The sequence below is a fragment of the Impatiens glandulifera genome, chromosome 9 (assembly GCF_907164915.1).
Source record: "Impatiens glandulifera chromosome 9, dImpGla2.1, whole genome shotgun sequence".
NCBI lineage: Eukaryota > Viridiplantae > Streptophyta > Magnoliopsida > Ericales > Balsaminaceae > Impatiens > Impatiens glandulifera.
In genome coordinates this window covers 21,176,617-21,194,431 of record NC_061870.1, presented here as the reverse complement: position 1 = coordinate 21,194,431, position 17,815 = coordinate 21,176,617, and the positions used below count along the sequence as shown (strand labels likewise).

The 17,815-nt window shown below is 28.7% G+C and overlaps 2 protein-coding genes across 2 annotated transcripts; both read left to right on the top strand.

Moving 5' to 3' along the window:
- The first annotated feature begins 2,086 nt into the window (after positions 1-2,086).
- LOC124915509 (acetylserotonin O-methyltransferase-like) lies at positions 2,087-3,692 on the top strand. The gene is made up of 2 exons (XM_047456236.1): positions 2,087-2,857; positions 3,230-3,692. The coding sequence occupies exons 1-2, from the start codon at positions 2,096-2,098 to the stop codon at positions 3,560-3,562; spliced, it is 1,095 nt and encodes a 364-aa protein (XP_047312192.1). The 5' UTR covers positions 2,087-2,095; the 3' UTR covers positions 3,563-3,692.
- Positions 3,693-12,961: 9,269 nt separating this feature from the next.
- On the top strand, positions 12,962-14,566 carry LOC124915646 (acetylserotonin O-methyltransferase-like). The gene is made up of 2 exons (XM_047456402.1): positions 12,962-13,739; positions 14,112-14,566. Exons 1-2 carry the CDS (start codon positions 12,978-12,980, stop codon positions 14,442-14,444), a joined length of 1,095 nt encoding a protein of 364 aa, XP_047312358.1. The 5' UTR covers positions 12,962-12,977; the 3' UTR covers positions 14,445-14,566.
- The last annotated feature ends 3,249 nt before the right edge of the window (positions 14,567-17,815 follow it).

Genomic DNA, 17,815 nt, shown 5'->3' with positions numbered 1-17,815 from the left:
TAATCAAATAAAATAAATTATCATTCTTAAGATTTATAACAATTTATTTTCCTTCTTTCTAGCATTTTTACAGATTGTTTCAAGCTGGTCGGGAAATACAAATCCTAATAGATTTTATTTGTTTTAAGGATTTTAATATAGGATTTCTTGATCACCTTGTCATTCTCTTATTCGGGGGTGGCCACAATCTTCTTTTGTTTTTCCCCGTCCTCTTTTTCCGGCTGCTCGTACATGACCTCAATGGTGTCCATGTTTCCATTCCGACATCTTAGCACGAATTTTTCCGGTTTTGTACTCGTTAAGTCAATCTCAATACAAATGCGAGCAAACGTGACCCGTTCAAATGAGTCAAAATCGAGATCGAGCTTAAACTGGGGAGGGATTAAGAACTTATACAAAAAAAATAAATTAATATATGATAATAATTAATTTTCTTAATGTAAAATTAAATATTTAATAAAATTAACTTCAACTTAAAAATGTATTTACTAACCGTACATTTGATTAATAAATTCCTTAATTTTATATTGATATTACTATTTTATTTAATTGACTTAATATTTAAAAAACAGGATATCAATTTATTTTAAGTCAGTTAAATGACTGCAAATAATAAGAATTGTTTGGATTTATGAAAACTAATAACAACAATAAAGTTGATTTAAACTCTAAAGCTCTAATTTAAGAATTTGAATCCTAATAGATTTTTTTAGGTGCCTCTAAATATTTATTCTTTAATATTATAATCTTAATAATTTATGTCGATAAATTGAGATAATATTTAGTTACGGAAACATACGTTAAACTTTAAATGAAGAACGGTTCATGGTTCATTAAGTCGTTTTTGGTTGTTCTTCAAATCTTCTCTCGATCTTGGATCTCCCAGTTCTGAATCTGGACTTGGATCACCAATGAATGATGTAGGTGGGGTTTAGGTCTTTCAATCCTCTATCGATAACCCTTTAATATTCTTGAGAGAGGAACAAACCTCTACCTTTTGTCTGATGAGAAAAACATAATATGTAAACTATCTATATTTGGTTTGAGGACCTAAACCTAATATACTCATTTACTATTCGGCTCATCAATGAAATAGTAAATGATATTTCAGTTTCTACACAAATATATACTCATATTTATTATAAATGTCTAAATAAATTCATAATTTCTATACTTTAATAGACCACTTTAATTAAATTTTAATCTTTATTATGATAATAATTAATATATCATTATTAAATAATATATGTACCCAAATATTAAAATTAATTTCAACATTTACCTTGATTAACATCCAATCAAATTTAAATTTAAAGTAGTTCATTTTAATCAATTATGCTCCCACTTATCATAATATATATATATATATATATATATATATATATATATATATATATATATATATATATATATATATATTTTATCAATAATGTATCAAACATATTATATTTTGTTATTTCTCTATTATGGAACAAACATACTATTTTAATTTTATTATTGTGAACACACACATTCAAAATTTTCTTATATTTTCATTTATTTTAATATAATGAAAATCATATACATAATACATTATTAAAATTGGAAAACAAACTAATATTAACAAAAACAAAAATACCAACAAATCAACCACATTATTACGTGCCAATCTAACTCATAAAACGCCAAATCAAGCCCAAAAAACTAAACTCCAAGCCAAAATCATCAAACATAGAAAGTAAAGGAAACAAACAACCAACAACCAACATTCATTAATTTCTACGTACTTAATTATATAGTCCCTACTCCCTATCCAACAAACTTTAAAAAAAGTTATTGCATTTATTTTTTTTTTTTTGACTTTTTACCCCTTAAATTTTTTCTTATTTTCATTTTGTTACTAATATTAGATCTCACAAAAAATATATTTATATTTAGAAAATAGAAGTTGTATCTCAATGGAACGAGAAGTCAACATATTGAAATCCATAAAAGTTAATTTTGAGCAACATAATTAAAATTAATGTAAAACTTAGTATGGAATATCAATAATGATCCACTATAAATATTCATGTCTATCGAAAGAGAAAACACAAATTCATAGAAAAAAAGAGAGATGGCTAAGAGAAATGAGGAAGAAGCTAATGCCCAAGTTAACATATGGAATTATGTATTCGGCTTCGCAGACATGGCAGTAATTCGTTGCGCCATTGATCTTGACATACCCGACATCCTCGAAAACCATGTGGCCGATAGCCCCATGACTCTCTCCGATCTATCCTCAGCCGTCGGATGTCCCCCTTCCACCCTCCACCGCATCATGCGATATTTAGTCAATCGTCGCATCTTTTGCGAAGAGCCCATAGAAATTGATGGCTCCAAATCAAAGGGTTATGTCCCAACTCCTATTTCTCGTCTCCTCATGAGAAACCATAACAAAAGCATGGCCTCATTCATTCGGTTGCAGAGCAGCCCTTTTATGTTGGCACCCTGGTTGGGACTAAGCAAAAGTGTCCTAACTGACTGCAAATCCCACGCGTTTGAAGTAGCCAACGGCAAGGATGTATGGAGCTATGCTGAGGCAAATGCAGACCGTATCAAGATGATCAACGATGCAATGGCGTGTGATGCCAGGCTGACGGTGCCAGCTATTATTCGAGGATGTCCGGAGGTTTTCCAAGGATTGGAGTCGGTTGTGGATGTTGGTGGAGGGGATGGCACGACGCTGAGTTTGCTGGTGGAGGCTTTTCCGTGGATTCGTGGCATTAATTTTGATCTTCCACATGTTGTTTCCGTCGCAAAAGAATGTGTTGGTGTTGAACATGTTGGCGGGGACATGTTCAAAATGATTCCAAAAGCTGATGCAATTTTCATGAAGGTGAACAAAATATTAATAATCATCATCACACTTATAGTCAATTTTGAAAAAACAAATTTTATTTATGTTGGTATAAAAAGTATGAATAAATTAGATGTAACATCCTAAAGTAAATGTCAAGGAAAAAAGTAATTTTATTTTTTACAAACCCTTAGATAATGCTACAATTTTTTTTATCACACTTTTTTAACAAATAGAATTATTTTAATTATTTTGACAAAATGTAAAATCGCTACCGAAACGAGCCCATCTTCACTAATATGGTAGTTGGTATGCCATCAATTTCTACATACATTTTTTTCCATCATTAAAAGTTTCAATTATTACTTGTGTTAAATTTTAAGTCATCAATTTCCACTGCCTATCTTCTAGTGGACTCTGCATGACTGGGGAGATGAAGATTGCATCAAGATCTTGAAGAATTGTAAAGATGCTCTTCCGAAAGGCAAAGGAAAGGTGATAATAGCTGAGGCGTTACTTAAAGAAGACGGAGTCGGAGTCGAGGAAGCGGAAGAGAAGGTGAAGGAAGAAGACGATCTTGAGTATGTGAGGCTCATGTTGGATATGGTGATGATGGCTCATACTGAAACCGGAAAAGAAAGGACACTAAAACAATGGGAAGATGTTCTCAACAAAGCTGGCTTTTCTCGATACACTGTTCATTGCATTCCAGCCGTTCAATCTGTGATCGTTGCTTATGCTTGATCGATCCTAGATTTAATAAAAATAAATAAAGATATTTCTTTATTAATGAATGTTGGAATGTTGGAATGCTAATAAAGTTGTAATCTCTATATTTTATATATTTCCTATTAATTTCAATAATGTTGGTTTCATTAACTTATATAACATATTTTGTAATTAAAATAAGGTAGAGATTAATTGTCATACCCTAAACCCAATAATCTAATTTTCGTAAATTATTATATTCTAATAAATTTAATTATATTATGAAAACAGTGATTATATTCGATATATAAATAATAATACTTAAAGTCAATCAACACCAGGTTAATCTATGTCATCTGGTATATCATTCACGTTAGATATTTTTTTCCTCTTTCTTACTCTCTTTCTTAATTAAATTTTGTTAATCATTTCGGTAGGTTTGTTCTTGCTTCCAAATTTAAAATTAAAATTACAGTATATAAGTTTAAATCATTTATTTTTTTATTTAACATTATAAAAATATAACTAATTTGCACAAAGTTGCTCAAACATAGTTATTTAAAGTTTTTAAATGTCAAGAATTGATAACTCTTAATCTCCAATTACTACATTGTCTTCCCATTATCTTTAATTTGTCAAATTAAGGGAAATAACAAACATTCAAAGTTTGATAACAAGTTATAAATATATTTGGTATGATTTCGACAATAACGACGATATTTTCCCGTCGTTATTGATAGTTGTCAGTCACTAAAAGGTAATATCGACAGTAAACTTGATTTACTTTGTTGGTTTACTTTGTTTGTTTGTATTATTATAATGTTAGTCCGGATAGATTTTGTGAAAACATTTTAACCCGAGTAGATTTCAAATTATGACCACCCTTAATTGAAAATATTGAAAGAGAAACATTTATAATATATAGCGACATCAATGAACTCCTTTGTGGTTAAAGATGACAACAAGGTGGATTAGGTCGTGGTGTATTTACTATGATTAGTTAATATTATTCAAATTCAATTAATTTAAAATTAGTTTTAACTTGTAAAATTAAATTTAATATTTAATGTTAACATAATAATGAATGATTTGGAGAAAAAATTCAAGCTAAACATTAATAAAGTCATATATATATATATTTATATTTATATATATATATATATATAATAAATAAATATAAAACTATAAGTTTGGTGCATTTATAACTAAAAAAAATTGTTTATATCTTGAATTAATATTAATATAGATAATTTTGTTAGATGATATAGAGTAAGGAAATATATTTATATATACAAAATAATAAAATTATTTTAACAATCATAAGTGGTATAGCGGTTTAAATGTTTACATTTCATTTTTAAGAGCAGTGTTCGAATCCCAAAACATGCAAATTTATATTTTCAAGATTGTATTTTTGACTATAATATATGGTGGCGCAACTTGTAAACAAATGATAGACATCTGAAAGTGTGAGGTCGGAATTAGTGGTTGGTTTGACGAGCATTTGAAAGTTTGAGATCACTAGATGGAGGTCGGGTGGTGGGTGGTTTGTTAGTGTGAGGTCGGAATTAGAGCTTGGTATGACGAGCATTTGAAAGCGTGAGGTCACAAGATGAATGTCGGGTGATGGGTGGTTTGTCGAGTGTGAGGTCGGGAATTAGTGGTTGTTTTGACGTTGGATAAGAGGTCTGTGATCAATTGAGATTGCTTGTTGATTTGTTGAAGTGAGAGTAAAAGAGAGAGGTTGACTAAGATTGATGAGTGGTTTATCGAGGGATAGAGGCATATGAAAAAGTGTGAGTCACAAGATTATGATTAATAGGTGGTTTGCCGAGGGATACAGGGACATATGAAAAAGTGTGAGTCACAAGATAAATGTCAATTGGAGGGTTAATAGTTGAGTATGACGAACATTTGAAAATGTGAGGTCACGAGATGGAGGTCGGGTGATGGGTGGTTTATCGAGTGTGAGGTCAGGAATTAGTGGTTGGTTTGACGTTGGATAAGAGGTCTGTGATTAATTGAGATTGGTTGAAATGAGAGTAAAAGAGAGCGGTTGACTAAGATTGATGATTGATTTTTCGAGGGATAAAGGCATATGAAAAAGTGTGAGTCGTAAGATTAAGGTTAGTGGGCGGTTTGCCGAGGGGATAAAGAGACATATGAAAAAGTGTGAGTCGCAAGGTGAGGGTCAATTAGAGGGTTAATGGTTGAGTTTGACGAGATATAAAATGTGTGTCATCAATTGAGATCGACTAAAATTGGTGGGTGATTTGCCGAGGGAATAAAAAATATATATGAAAAAGTGTGAGTCACAAGATTAAAGTCAATTGAAGGGTTAAGTGGGTACCGAAGGGATAAAATATATATTAATATTAAGTTTAAAATTAAACTTAATTCTTACCGACTAAAACTAATTTAAAATTAATTATATTTGAATAATATTAATTTTATTTAATATATTTAAATAAATAATATTTTATATTTATTATTACGAGATTTATACTAATTAACATTTATAATATGCATACAAATACAAATTTGAGTATTTATTTTTATCTCACCCAATTCCATCATCTTTCTATTTTATTTTTATAATTAACATTTATAATATGCATACAAATACAAATTTGAGTATTTATTTTTATCTCACCCAATTCCATCATCTTTCTATTTTATTTTTATTTACAACATAATGTATTCAATCTTATTCACATTATTTACGTTTATATAGCTTAGTAGTTAGTATGCTTTTTGTAAAAATAAATATCTTTTCTAATATACAAATCAACCTAAAGTCTTTCAATTCAATACATTCAAATATCAATTTATTATCATGTAAGCAATTGGGTTTGTAAATTTACGCTATAATTAAAAGATATAACAGATTTAGTGTAAGGTTTAAATTGTAAGAACTTTTTTTGTTTTACAAATAAAAAATGTAGTTCACACAAACTCTCTAGGCCTAGCTCACATAATTTCGTATGAAAATAATAATAGAAATCTCTCTTAGCTATTTCATACATATCATTTTCTTTTCTTCTTTTTTTTTATTAAAATTTAGATAATTTTAATAGTTAAACTTACCTTATCTAATAGGAACCGAATATTGGTAATTATCCTCCAAAATCTATTAACTATGCTAACAAATGCGTCATCAAAATGATTGTATATATTTTGCTATGTCATCAACATATATATTTATTTCAGAAAGGTCTTAATCAAAGTCTAAACAAAGAACTTTCTTAACTATTAAGAACTTTCAAATTTAATCATCAGAATTGGTATAATGTCATGTTCTTCAATTAAGAGTAATGTATAGTGTTTGAATCAGAATTAATTCAAATTAATTTTAGGCATGACGTTACCAATAAATAAATTATGTAACGAATTCTCAAGTGCTGGCGTTCACAGCAAATGTCATAATACATCTCAACTATGTATAAGACTTATCATCGTGCCAACATTTGTGCACATGTATAGTGGCCCATAGTTGTAAGATGTACCTTGTGGACATAGTCTTTTAAGACCATGGTTTTGTGCACATGTAAGTGTCTTCTTTGAATAGTCATAGTGGCCCATAGTTGCAAGATGTACCTTGTGGACATAGTCTTTTAAGGCCATGGTTATTTAAATGCATTGTAGCAATTTCACATGCAATAATACTGCATGTACTAATACTTTTGACAGTATGTGTCACGTTCCAAAATTAGCTTTTCTAGACCGAGGAATCTACGGCCCTGACAGAGATCTAGGACCGTGGATGATGGCACCCAGGACCGAGTGGTCCGACCGATGATTCCGCAAACAAGGAATTATCTGGCAAGTACTCTTTTTTACTGATTTATAAACCCACACAGTGCTATTTATTCATGTATTTATATAAACGATGCATATGGTTTTCAAAGCATGTTTTCATTGCAAGTCCATGGTTTTCTAAAGAATGAAGTTTTAAGTTAAGGGTTATGGAATCTAAGAGATAATCATGAAGGAATTGACGGATACGGGAGGATGGCTACCAGGATGAGCTCTAGTAATCTGATGCTCCCAAAATATGGCTGGTGGAATTGACGAATGGATGCCTACCTTGGAGGATTAGCTCTCCGGACTAAGGGTCCCAAATATGTCTAAGTATGCAACTATACATGATTGACTGATGAGATACCCTTAAAAAGACTCATGAATGCAATGCCTAATGAATGTCTTCTATTAAATACTTGTTGAGTCCCTAGACTCACTATGCTTGTGTAGTGTAGGAATCCAGCCAACGGATTTTATAACAGGTGAAAGAAGATTTGGAGTGGAGCATAGTACCGGAGATGTGTGTGGGAGGAGGGACCAAGACCGTAGAACCAACTTTTATATCAACCTTTTCAATGATCATGTCAAATAGGCACCCTAGAGCTTCCGAATTTATGTTCGAAATCACGTTAATTTAGGTGCATGAAAGTAGGAAAGTAGAGCGTAACAGTATGAGTATTGATTTTATTATAGGATCATTTTAATCTATTTATTTAATTTGGTTTTTGTTTGAAAACATATGTGGAGCTAGAGCTAGATCGAGCTGAGTCTACTGAGAAACCGAGAAATGACGTTTTAATACGTTGTTAAATTTGATATGAATAAGTGTAATTCAAAACTGACTTTTAATTTATAAATTTATAAGTTTGGTTGATATGTATATTAATTTTATATTTATTATATTATTTATAACAATACAATACAACTTTTAAAAATTAAATTTTATGAAAATAAAAATAGGTCAATCTAGTTAAAATGAAAAAGAATCTATACATTTTTTTTTATATAATTCATTATAATAAAAACCTTTCCAAACAAACATAAAAAAAAACCGTAATTATTCACATAGAAAGAGAAGCCCCCATAAAAAGTAAGTACTTCCTTTTCTATCCATCATTCTTTCATAATAGGGTGAGTTTCAACTAAGTTAGTTTCAAGTTAGTTGGGCTCTTTAACTAACTTATTTTATTTAATCATTTCTAAAATAATCTATTTTACTATTAAAATTTTTTATTTATTTATTTATTACTTTTAAATTCATTATATATATATATATATATATAAATTATTAGTTTTTATAAATTTAATATATTTAAATTATTATTTTGTACATATAACAACATTTTTTAAGATGTGGAAGTATAATTTTTATCCCATACCTAACAAATCATATTTGATGTTCCTAATAGCACATGATTGAGAGAAATATGGTAATCTTGTTACCAATGAAAATTTGAGAAAGAAAAAACTTACGAGATCAAAGCCAACGTATTCAAACCGAAATGGATAACTTACGAAGAACAATCATTTGTGAGAGGTGTGACCAAGAAGGTCATATGAGACATAACCACGATGTCTTGAGAAAAATCGTCAATAATCTAGAGAAATGATGATTGTAATCATTTTATGAATGGTTAATTATTATATTATTATGGTTAAAATATTTTAAATTTATTATTATTTATTAGAATGTTAAAAGGAATATTTAATTATATTATATAAATAATAATTGAAATATAAATAAATATATATTAAAATATAGATAATTAAATATATAAAAAATAATAATTTAAATATATATATATAATGAATTTAAATGTAATAAATAAATAAATATAAAAAAAACTGAGTGAATAATAAATTAGGTTAGTTTGGGAATGATTGAACAAAATAGGTTAGTTTAGAAAGTTGAACGATAAATTAAGATAAATTAAGTTAGTTTGAGAATTGGTTCTGATTTCGATTGTTTTATTAGAGCTATTTTAAACTTGGATTATTTGAGTTATTTTGAATACTTTCTCAATTTTTAAAAGATTAACTCTTTATTATATCACTATAATTTAATTAATAAATCACTTCACTTATCAATAAAAATATTAAAATACATCTACTTTAATTTAAATTAAATTTTAAATACATAAGAATATATTAATAATTAATGTTAAACAAATTTTAAATACCCCTTTTTTTTATAGAATAATAACAAAAGATCAATAACAACATATTATGAGTTTGATCTGAAACATACGTACGGACGAGTGGACGACCCAAATCTAATTTATGTTGAGGAAACATTTTAGATATGTTATTTTAATAAAATATCATATTTTTGTCTTATTTGTATGATCTTTATCATACACTTTTTATACCTATAATATATCTGGAATTTCAATTGATTTATTTTAAGTAAACACGTTTTTACAATTATTAAAAATTCAATTGCAAATGCATAATTAAGTGAAAATAATAATTAAATAACTTTTTGTCTAGAAAAGTGACATTTGAATCTAGATATATCCAACAATAATGATACAGTTAATTATGGTGTTTGTCGCCATAAATTTGATTTGTGTTTTTGACTGCAATAAGAACACGTATTTATGATTTCATAGTTATAATGATAAGACTATGGGTGTTTATTACCATTTTTTTATTGGTTTTAGAGTACTTTATGGACCGGGAGATTAGGATGAGGCAAGCTAGGCAGCCTCATAGCCCACCTTCTTCACGTGTCCTTCAAAATAAATTAAAAAATTGTTTAAGATTTAAACTCATGACTTTAATAATAATATTAAATTATTTAACTGATTAAATTATTTTTATTAATTTTAATATAAATTATTATATATTTTTAATAAGATAAAAGTTAAATAAAAAAAATAATGTTGAAAGAAAATTTTAATTGCGGATAAAATATTTCCCGTTGTTAAAGAATATTAACGACGGTAAAATATTTGTCGTCAATCGCTGTTAAAAATAATTAATCAATAAAAGCAGAAAAATAATGCACTTAATAATTTATAATGACGATTTATTTAACTGTCGTTAATAGCCTCTAATTGCAGTTTTAAAAACCGCAGTTAAAAATAGATTTGTTAATAAGGGTAGTAAACTTACCATACTTAACCATTTTTAACTGCAGTTACTTTACCACCATTATTAAACAACATTTTTTTAGCAATGAAACTTTTAACTACAATCATTAAGTGCTGTAAAATTATAGTAATAAATAGTCTATGATTGTAGTTTTATAAATTGTAGTTAGAGACTATTAACTGCAAACCTACGGTAACTTTACTATCCTTAATTAATAGTCTTTAACCGCGATTTATAAACTACCGTTATACACTATTATGTACGGTATTTTTACCGCCTTTATTATTCAATATGATTTTAATGGAATTATTTTTAACTGCGGTAAAATTATCACAGTTCATAATCATATATAAATAATAAAAAATTTTACAACAATAATCTAGAAAATGACCAATAAAACTTATATTTAAATTATTTATACTATATATATATATATAACTTACCCAAAATAATATATATTACAATTTTCTTAATACATTATGTAAATTATAATTACATCAAAATATTATTGCAATAAATTTTGATTATATTTAAATATAATATAATAGAAGGCATAATCAAATAAAATAAATTATCATTCCTAATATTTATAACAATTTATTTTCCTTCTTTCTTGTATTTTTACAGATTGTTTCAAGCTGGTCGAGAAATACATATCCTAACAGATTTCATTTGTTTTAAGGATTTTAATATAGGATTTCTTGATCACCTTGTCATTCTCTTATTCGGGGGTGGCCACAATCTTCTTTTGTTTTTCCCCGTCCTCTTTTTTCGGCTGCTCGTACATGACCTCAATGGTGTCCATGTTTCCATTCCGACATCTTAGCACGAATTTTTTCGGTTTTGTATTCGTTAAGTCAATCACAATACAAATGCGAGCAAACGTGACCCGTTCAAATGAGTCAAAGTCGGGATCGAGCTTAAACTGGGGAGGGATTAAGAACTTATACAAAAAAATAAATTAATATATGATAATAATTAATTTTCTTAATGTAAAATTAAATATTTAATAAAATTAACTTCAACTTAAAAATGTATTTACTAACAGTACATTTGATTAATAAATTCCTTAATTTTATATTGATATTACTATTTTATTTAATTGACTCAATATTTAAAAAACAGGATATCAATTTATTTTAAGTCAGTTAAATGACTGCAAATAATAAGAATTGTTTGGATTTATGAAAACTAATAACAACAATAAAGTTGATTTAAACTCTAAAGCTCTAATTTAAGAATTTGAATCCTAATAGATTTTTTTAGGTGCCTCTAAATATTTATTCTTTAATTCTATAATCTTAATAATTTATGTCGATAAATTGAGATAATATTTAGTTACGGAAACATGTGTTAAACTTTAAATGAAGAACGGTTCATGGTTCATTAAGTCGTTTTTGGTTGTTCTTCAAATCTTCTCTCGATCTTGGATCTCCCAGTTCTAAATCTGGACTTGGATCAGCAATGAATGATGTAGGTGGGGTTTAGGTCTTTCAATCCTCTATCGATAACCCTTTAATATTCTTGAGAGAGGAACAAACCTCTACCTTTTGTCTGATGAGAAAAACATAATATGTAAACTATCTATATTTGGGTTGAGGACCTAAACCTAATATACCCAATTACTATTCGGCTCATCAATGAAATAGTAATGATATTTCAGTTTCTACACAAATATATACTCATATTTATTATAAATGTCTAAATAAATTCAAAATTTCTATACTTTAATAGACCACTTTAATTAAATTTTAATCTTTATTATGATAATAATTAATATATCATTATTAAATAATATATGTACCCAAATATTAAAATTAATTTCAACATTTACCTTGATTAACATCCAATCAAATTTAAATTTAAAGTAGTTCATTTTAATCAATTATACTCCCACTTATCATAATATATATATATATTTTATCAATAATGTATCAAACATATTATATTTTGTTATTTCTCTATTATGGAACAAACATACTATTTTAATTTTATTATTGTGAACACACATTCAAAATTTTCTTATATTTTCATTTATTTTAATATAATGAAAATCATATACATAATACATTATTAAAATTGGAAAACAAACTAATATTAACAAAAACAAAAATACCAACAAATCAACCACATTATTACGTGCCAATCTAACTCATAAAACGCCAAATCAAGCCCACAAAAACTAAACTCCAAGCCAAAATCATCAAACATAGAAAGTAAAGGAAACAAACAACCAACAACAAACATTCATTCAATTCTACTTAATTATATAGTCCCTACTCCCTATCCAACAAACTTTTAAAAAAGTTATTGCATTTATTTTTTTTTTTGACTTTTTACCCCTTAAATTTTTTCTTATTTTCATTTTGTTACTAATATTAGATCTCACAAAAAATATATTTATATTTAGAAAATAGAAGTTGTATCTCAATGGAACGAGAAGTCAACATATTGAAATCCATAAAAGTTAATTTTGAGCAATATCGATAATGATCCACTATAAATATACATGTCTATCGAAAGAGAAAACACAAATTCATAGAAAAAAAGAGAGATGGCTAAGAGAAATGAGGAAGAAGCTAATGCCCAAGTTAACATATGGAATTATGTATTCGGCTTCGCAGACATGGCAGTAATTCGTTGCGCCATTGATCTTGACATACCCGACATCCTCGAAAACCATGTGGCCGATAGCCCCATGACTCTCTCCGATCTATCCTCAGCCGTCGGATGTCCCCCTTCCACCCTCCACCGCATCATGCGATATTTAGTCAATCGTCGCATCTTTTGCGAAGAGCCCATAGAAATTGATGGCTCCAAATCAAAGGGTTATGTCCCAACTCCTATTTCTCGTCTCCTCATGAGAAACCATAACAAAAGCATGGCCTCATTCATTCGGTTGCAGAGCAGCCCTTTTATGTTGGCACCCTGGTTGGGACTAAGCAAAAGTGTCCTAACTGACTGCAAATCCCACGCGTTTGAAGTAGCCAACGGCAAGGATGTATGGAGCTATACTGAGGCAAATGCAGACCGTATCAAGATGATCAACGATGCAATGGCGTGTGATGCCAGGCTGACGGTGCCAGCTATTATTCGAGGATGTCCGGAGGTTTTCCAAGGATTGGAGTCGGTTGTGGATGTCGGTGGAGGGAATGGCACGACGATGAATTTGCTGGTGGAGGCTTTTCCGTGGATTCGTGGCATTAATTTTGATCTTCCACATGTTGTCTCCGTCGCAAAAGAATGTGTTGGTGTTGAACATGTTGGCGGGGACATGTTCAAAATGATTCCAAAAGCTGATGCAATTTTCATGAAGGTGAACAAAATATTAATAATCATCATCACAATCATAGTCAATTTTGAAAAAACAAATTTTATTTATGTTCGTATAAAAAGTATGAATAAATTAGATGTAACATCTTAAAGTAAATGCCAAGCAAAAAAGTAATTTTATTTTTTACAAACCCTTAGATAATGCTACAATTTTTTTTATCACACTTTTTTAACAAATAGAATTATTTTAATTATTTTGACAAAATGTAAAATCGCTAGCGAAACGAGCCCATCTTCACTAATATGGTAGTTGGTATGCCATCAATTTCTACATACATTTTTTTCCATCATTAAAAGTTTCAATTATTACTTGTGTTAAATTTTAAGTCATCAATTTCCACTGCCTATCTTCTAGTGGACTCTGCATGACTGGGGAGATGAAGATTGCGTCAAGATCTTGAAGAATTGTAAAGATGCTCTTCCGAAAGGCAAAGGAAAGGTGATAATAGTGGAGGCGTTACTTAAAGAAGACGGAGTCGGAGTCGAGGAAGCGGAAGAGAAGGTGAAGGAAGAAGACGATCTTGAGTATGTGAGGCTCATGTTGGATATGGTGATGATGGCTCATACTGAAACCGGAAAAGAAAGGACACTAAAACAATGGGAAGATGTTCTCAACAAAGCTGGCTTTTCTCGATACACTGTTCATTGCATTCCAGCCGTTCAATCTGTGATCGTTGCTTATGCTTGATCGATCCTAGATTTAATAAAAATAAATAAAGATATTTCTTTAGAATGTTGGAATGCTAATAAAGTTGTAATCTCTATATTTTATATATTTTCTATTAATGTCAATAATGTTGGTTTCATTAACATATAACATATTTTGTAATTAAAATAAGCTAGAGATTAATTGTCATACTCTAAACCCAATAATCTAATTTTCTTAAATTATTATATTCTAATAAATTTAATTATATTATGAAAACAGTGATTATATTCGATATATAAATAATAATACTTAAAGTCAATCAATACCACATTAATCCATGTCATCTGGTATATAATTCACATTAGATATTTTTTTTCCTCTTTCCTACTCTCTTTCTTAATTAAATTTTGTTAATCATTTCGGTAGGTTTGTTCTTGCTTCCAAAGTTAAATTTAAAATAACAGTATATAAGTTTAAATCATTTATTTTTTTATTTAACATTATAAAAATATAACTAATTTGCACAAAGTTGCTCAAACATAGTTATTTAAAGTTTTTAAATGTCAAGAATTGATAACTCTTAATCTCCAATTACTACATTACTACATTGTCTTCCCATTATCTTTAATTTGTCAAATTAAGGGAAATAACAAACATTCAAAGTTTGATAACAAGTTATAAATATATTTGGTATGATTTCGACAATAACGACGATATTTTCCCGTCGTTATTGATAGTTGTCAGTCACTAAAAGGTAATATCGACAGTAAACTTGATTTACTTTGTTGGTATTATTATAATGTTAGTCCAGATAGATTTTGTGAAAACATTTTAAACCGAGTAGATTTCAAATTATGACCACCCTTAGTTGAAAATATTGAAAGAGAAACATTTATAATATATAGTGACATCAATGAACTCCTTTGTGGTTAAAGATGACAACAAGGTGGATTAGGTCGTGGTGTATTTATTATGATTAGTTAATATTATTCAAATTCAATTAATTTAAAATTAGTTTTAACTTGTAAAATTAAATTTAATATTTAATGTTAACATAATAATGAATGATTTGGAGAAAAAATTCAAGCTAAACATTAATAAAGTCATATATATATATATATATATATATATAATAAATATAAAACTATAAGTTTGGTGCATTTATAACTAAAAAAAATTGTTTATATCTTGAATTAATATTAATATAGATAATTTTGTTAGATGATATAGAGTAAGGAAATATATTTATATATACAAAATAATAAAATTATTTTAACAATCATAGGTGGTATAGCGGTTTAAATGTTTACATTTCATTCTTAAGAACAGTGTTCGAATCCCAAAACATGTAAATTTATATTTTCAAGATTGTATTTTTGACTATAATATATGGTGGCGCAACGTGTAAACAAATGATAGACATCTGAAAGTGTGAGGTCGGAATTAGTGTTTGGTTTGACGAGCATTTGAAAGTTTGAGATCACTAGATGGAGGTCGGGTGGTGGGTGGTTTGTTAGTGTGAGGTCGGAATTAGGGCTTGGTATGACGAGCATTTAAAAGCGTGAGGTCACAAGATGAATGTCGGGTGATGGGTGATTTGTCGAGTGTGAAGTCGGGAATTAGTGGTTGTTTTGACGTTGGATAAGAGGTCTGTGATCAATTGAGATTGGTTGTTGATTTGTTGAAGTGAGAGTAAAAGAGAGAGGTTGACTAAGATTGATGAGTGATTTTTCGAGGGATAGAGGCATATGAAAAAGTGTGAGTCACAAGATTATGATTAATAGGTGGTTTGCCGAGGGATACAGGGACATATGAAAAAGTGTGAGTCACAAGATAAATGTCAATTGGAGGGTTAATAGTTGAGTATGACGAACATTTGAAAATGTGAGGTCACGAGATGGAGGTCGGGTGATGGGTGGTTTATCGAGTGTGAGGTCGGGAATTAGTGGTTGGTTTGACGTTGGATAAGAGGTCTGTGATTAATTGAGATTGGTTGTTGATTTGTTGAAGTGGGAGTAAAAGAGAGCAGTTGACTAAGATTGATGATTGATTTTTCGAGGGATAAAGGCATATGAAAAGGTGCGAGTCGTAAGATTAAGGTTAGTGGGCGGTTTGCCGAGGGGATAAAGAGACATATGAAAAAGTGTGAGTCGCAAGGTGATGGTCAATTAGAGGGTTAATGGTTGAGTTTGACGAGATATAAAATGTGTGTCATCAATTGAGATCGACTAAAATTGGTGGGTGATTTGCCGAGGGAATAAAAAATATATATGAAAAAGTGTGAGTCACAAGATTAAAGTCAATTGAAGGGTTAAGTGGGTACCGAAGGGATAAAATATATATTAAAATTAAGTTTAAACTTAATTCTTACCGACTATAACTAATTTAAAATTAATTAGATTTGAATAATATTAATTTTATCTAATATATTTAAATAAATAATATTTTATATTTATTCTTATTCTTACGAGATTTATACTAATTAACATTTATAATATGCATACAAATACAAATTTGAGTATTTATTTTTGTCTCACCCAATTCCATCATCTTTCTATTTTATTTTTATTTACAACATAATGTATTCAATCTTATTCACATTATTTACGTTTATATAGCTTAGTAGTTAGTATGCTTTATGTAAAAATAAATATCTTTTCTAATATACAAATCAACCTAAAGTCTTTCAATTCAATACATTCAAATATCAATTTATTATCATGTAAGCAATTGGGTTTGTAAATTTACGCTATAATTAAAAGATATAACAGATTTAGTGTAATGTTTAAATTGTAAGAACTTTTTTTGTTTTACAAATAAAAAATGTAGTTCACACAAACTCTCTAGTCCTAGCTCACATAATTTCGTATGAAAATAATAATAGAAATCTCTCTTAGCTATATCATACATATCATTTTTTTTTCTTCTTTTTTTTTATTATTAAAATTTAGATAATTTTAATAGTTAAACTTACCTTATCTAATAGGAACCGAATATTGGTAAATATCCTCCAAAATCTATTAACTATGCTAACAAATGCGTCATCAAAATGATTGTATATATTTTGCTATGTCATCAACATATATATTTATTTCAGAAAGGTCTTAATCAAAGTCTAAACAAAGAACTTTCTTAACTATTAAGAACTTTCAAATTTAATCATCTGAATTGGTATAATGTCATGTTCTTCAATTAAGAGTAATGTATAGTGTTTGAATCAGAATTAATTCAAATTAATTTTAGGCATGACGTTACCAATAAATAAATTATGTAATGAATTCTCAAGTGCTGGCGTTCACAACAAATGTCATAATACATCTCAACTATGTATAAGACTTATCATCGTGCCAACATTTGTGCACATGTATAGTGGCCCATAGTTGTAAGATGTACCTTGTGGACATAGTCTT

Bases quoted from the DNA above. Each gene is read 5' to 3' on its own strand.
- LOC124915646 (XM_047456402.1), top strand. From the start codon at position 12,978: ATGGCTAAGAGAAATGAGGAAGAAGCTAATGCCCAAGTTAACATATGG. The intron at 13,740-14,111 runs GTGAACAAAATA...CCTATCTTCTAG, and splicing joins CTGATGCAATTTTCATGAAG to TGGACTCTGCATGACTGGGG.
- LOC124915509 (XM_047456236.1), top strand. From the start codon at position 2,096: ATGGCTAAGAGAAATGAGGAAGAAGCTAATGCCCAAGTTAACATATGG. The intron at 2,858-3,229 runs GTGAACAAAATA...CCTATCTTCTAG, and splicing joins CTGATGCAATTTTCATGAAG to TGGACTCTGCATGACTGGGG.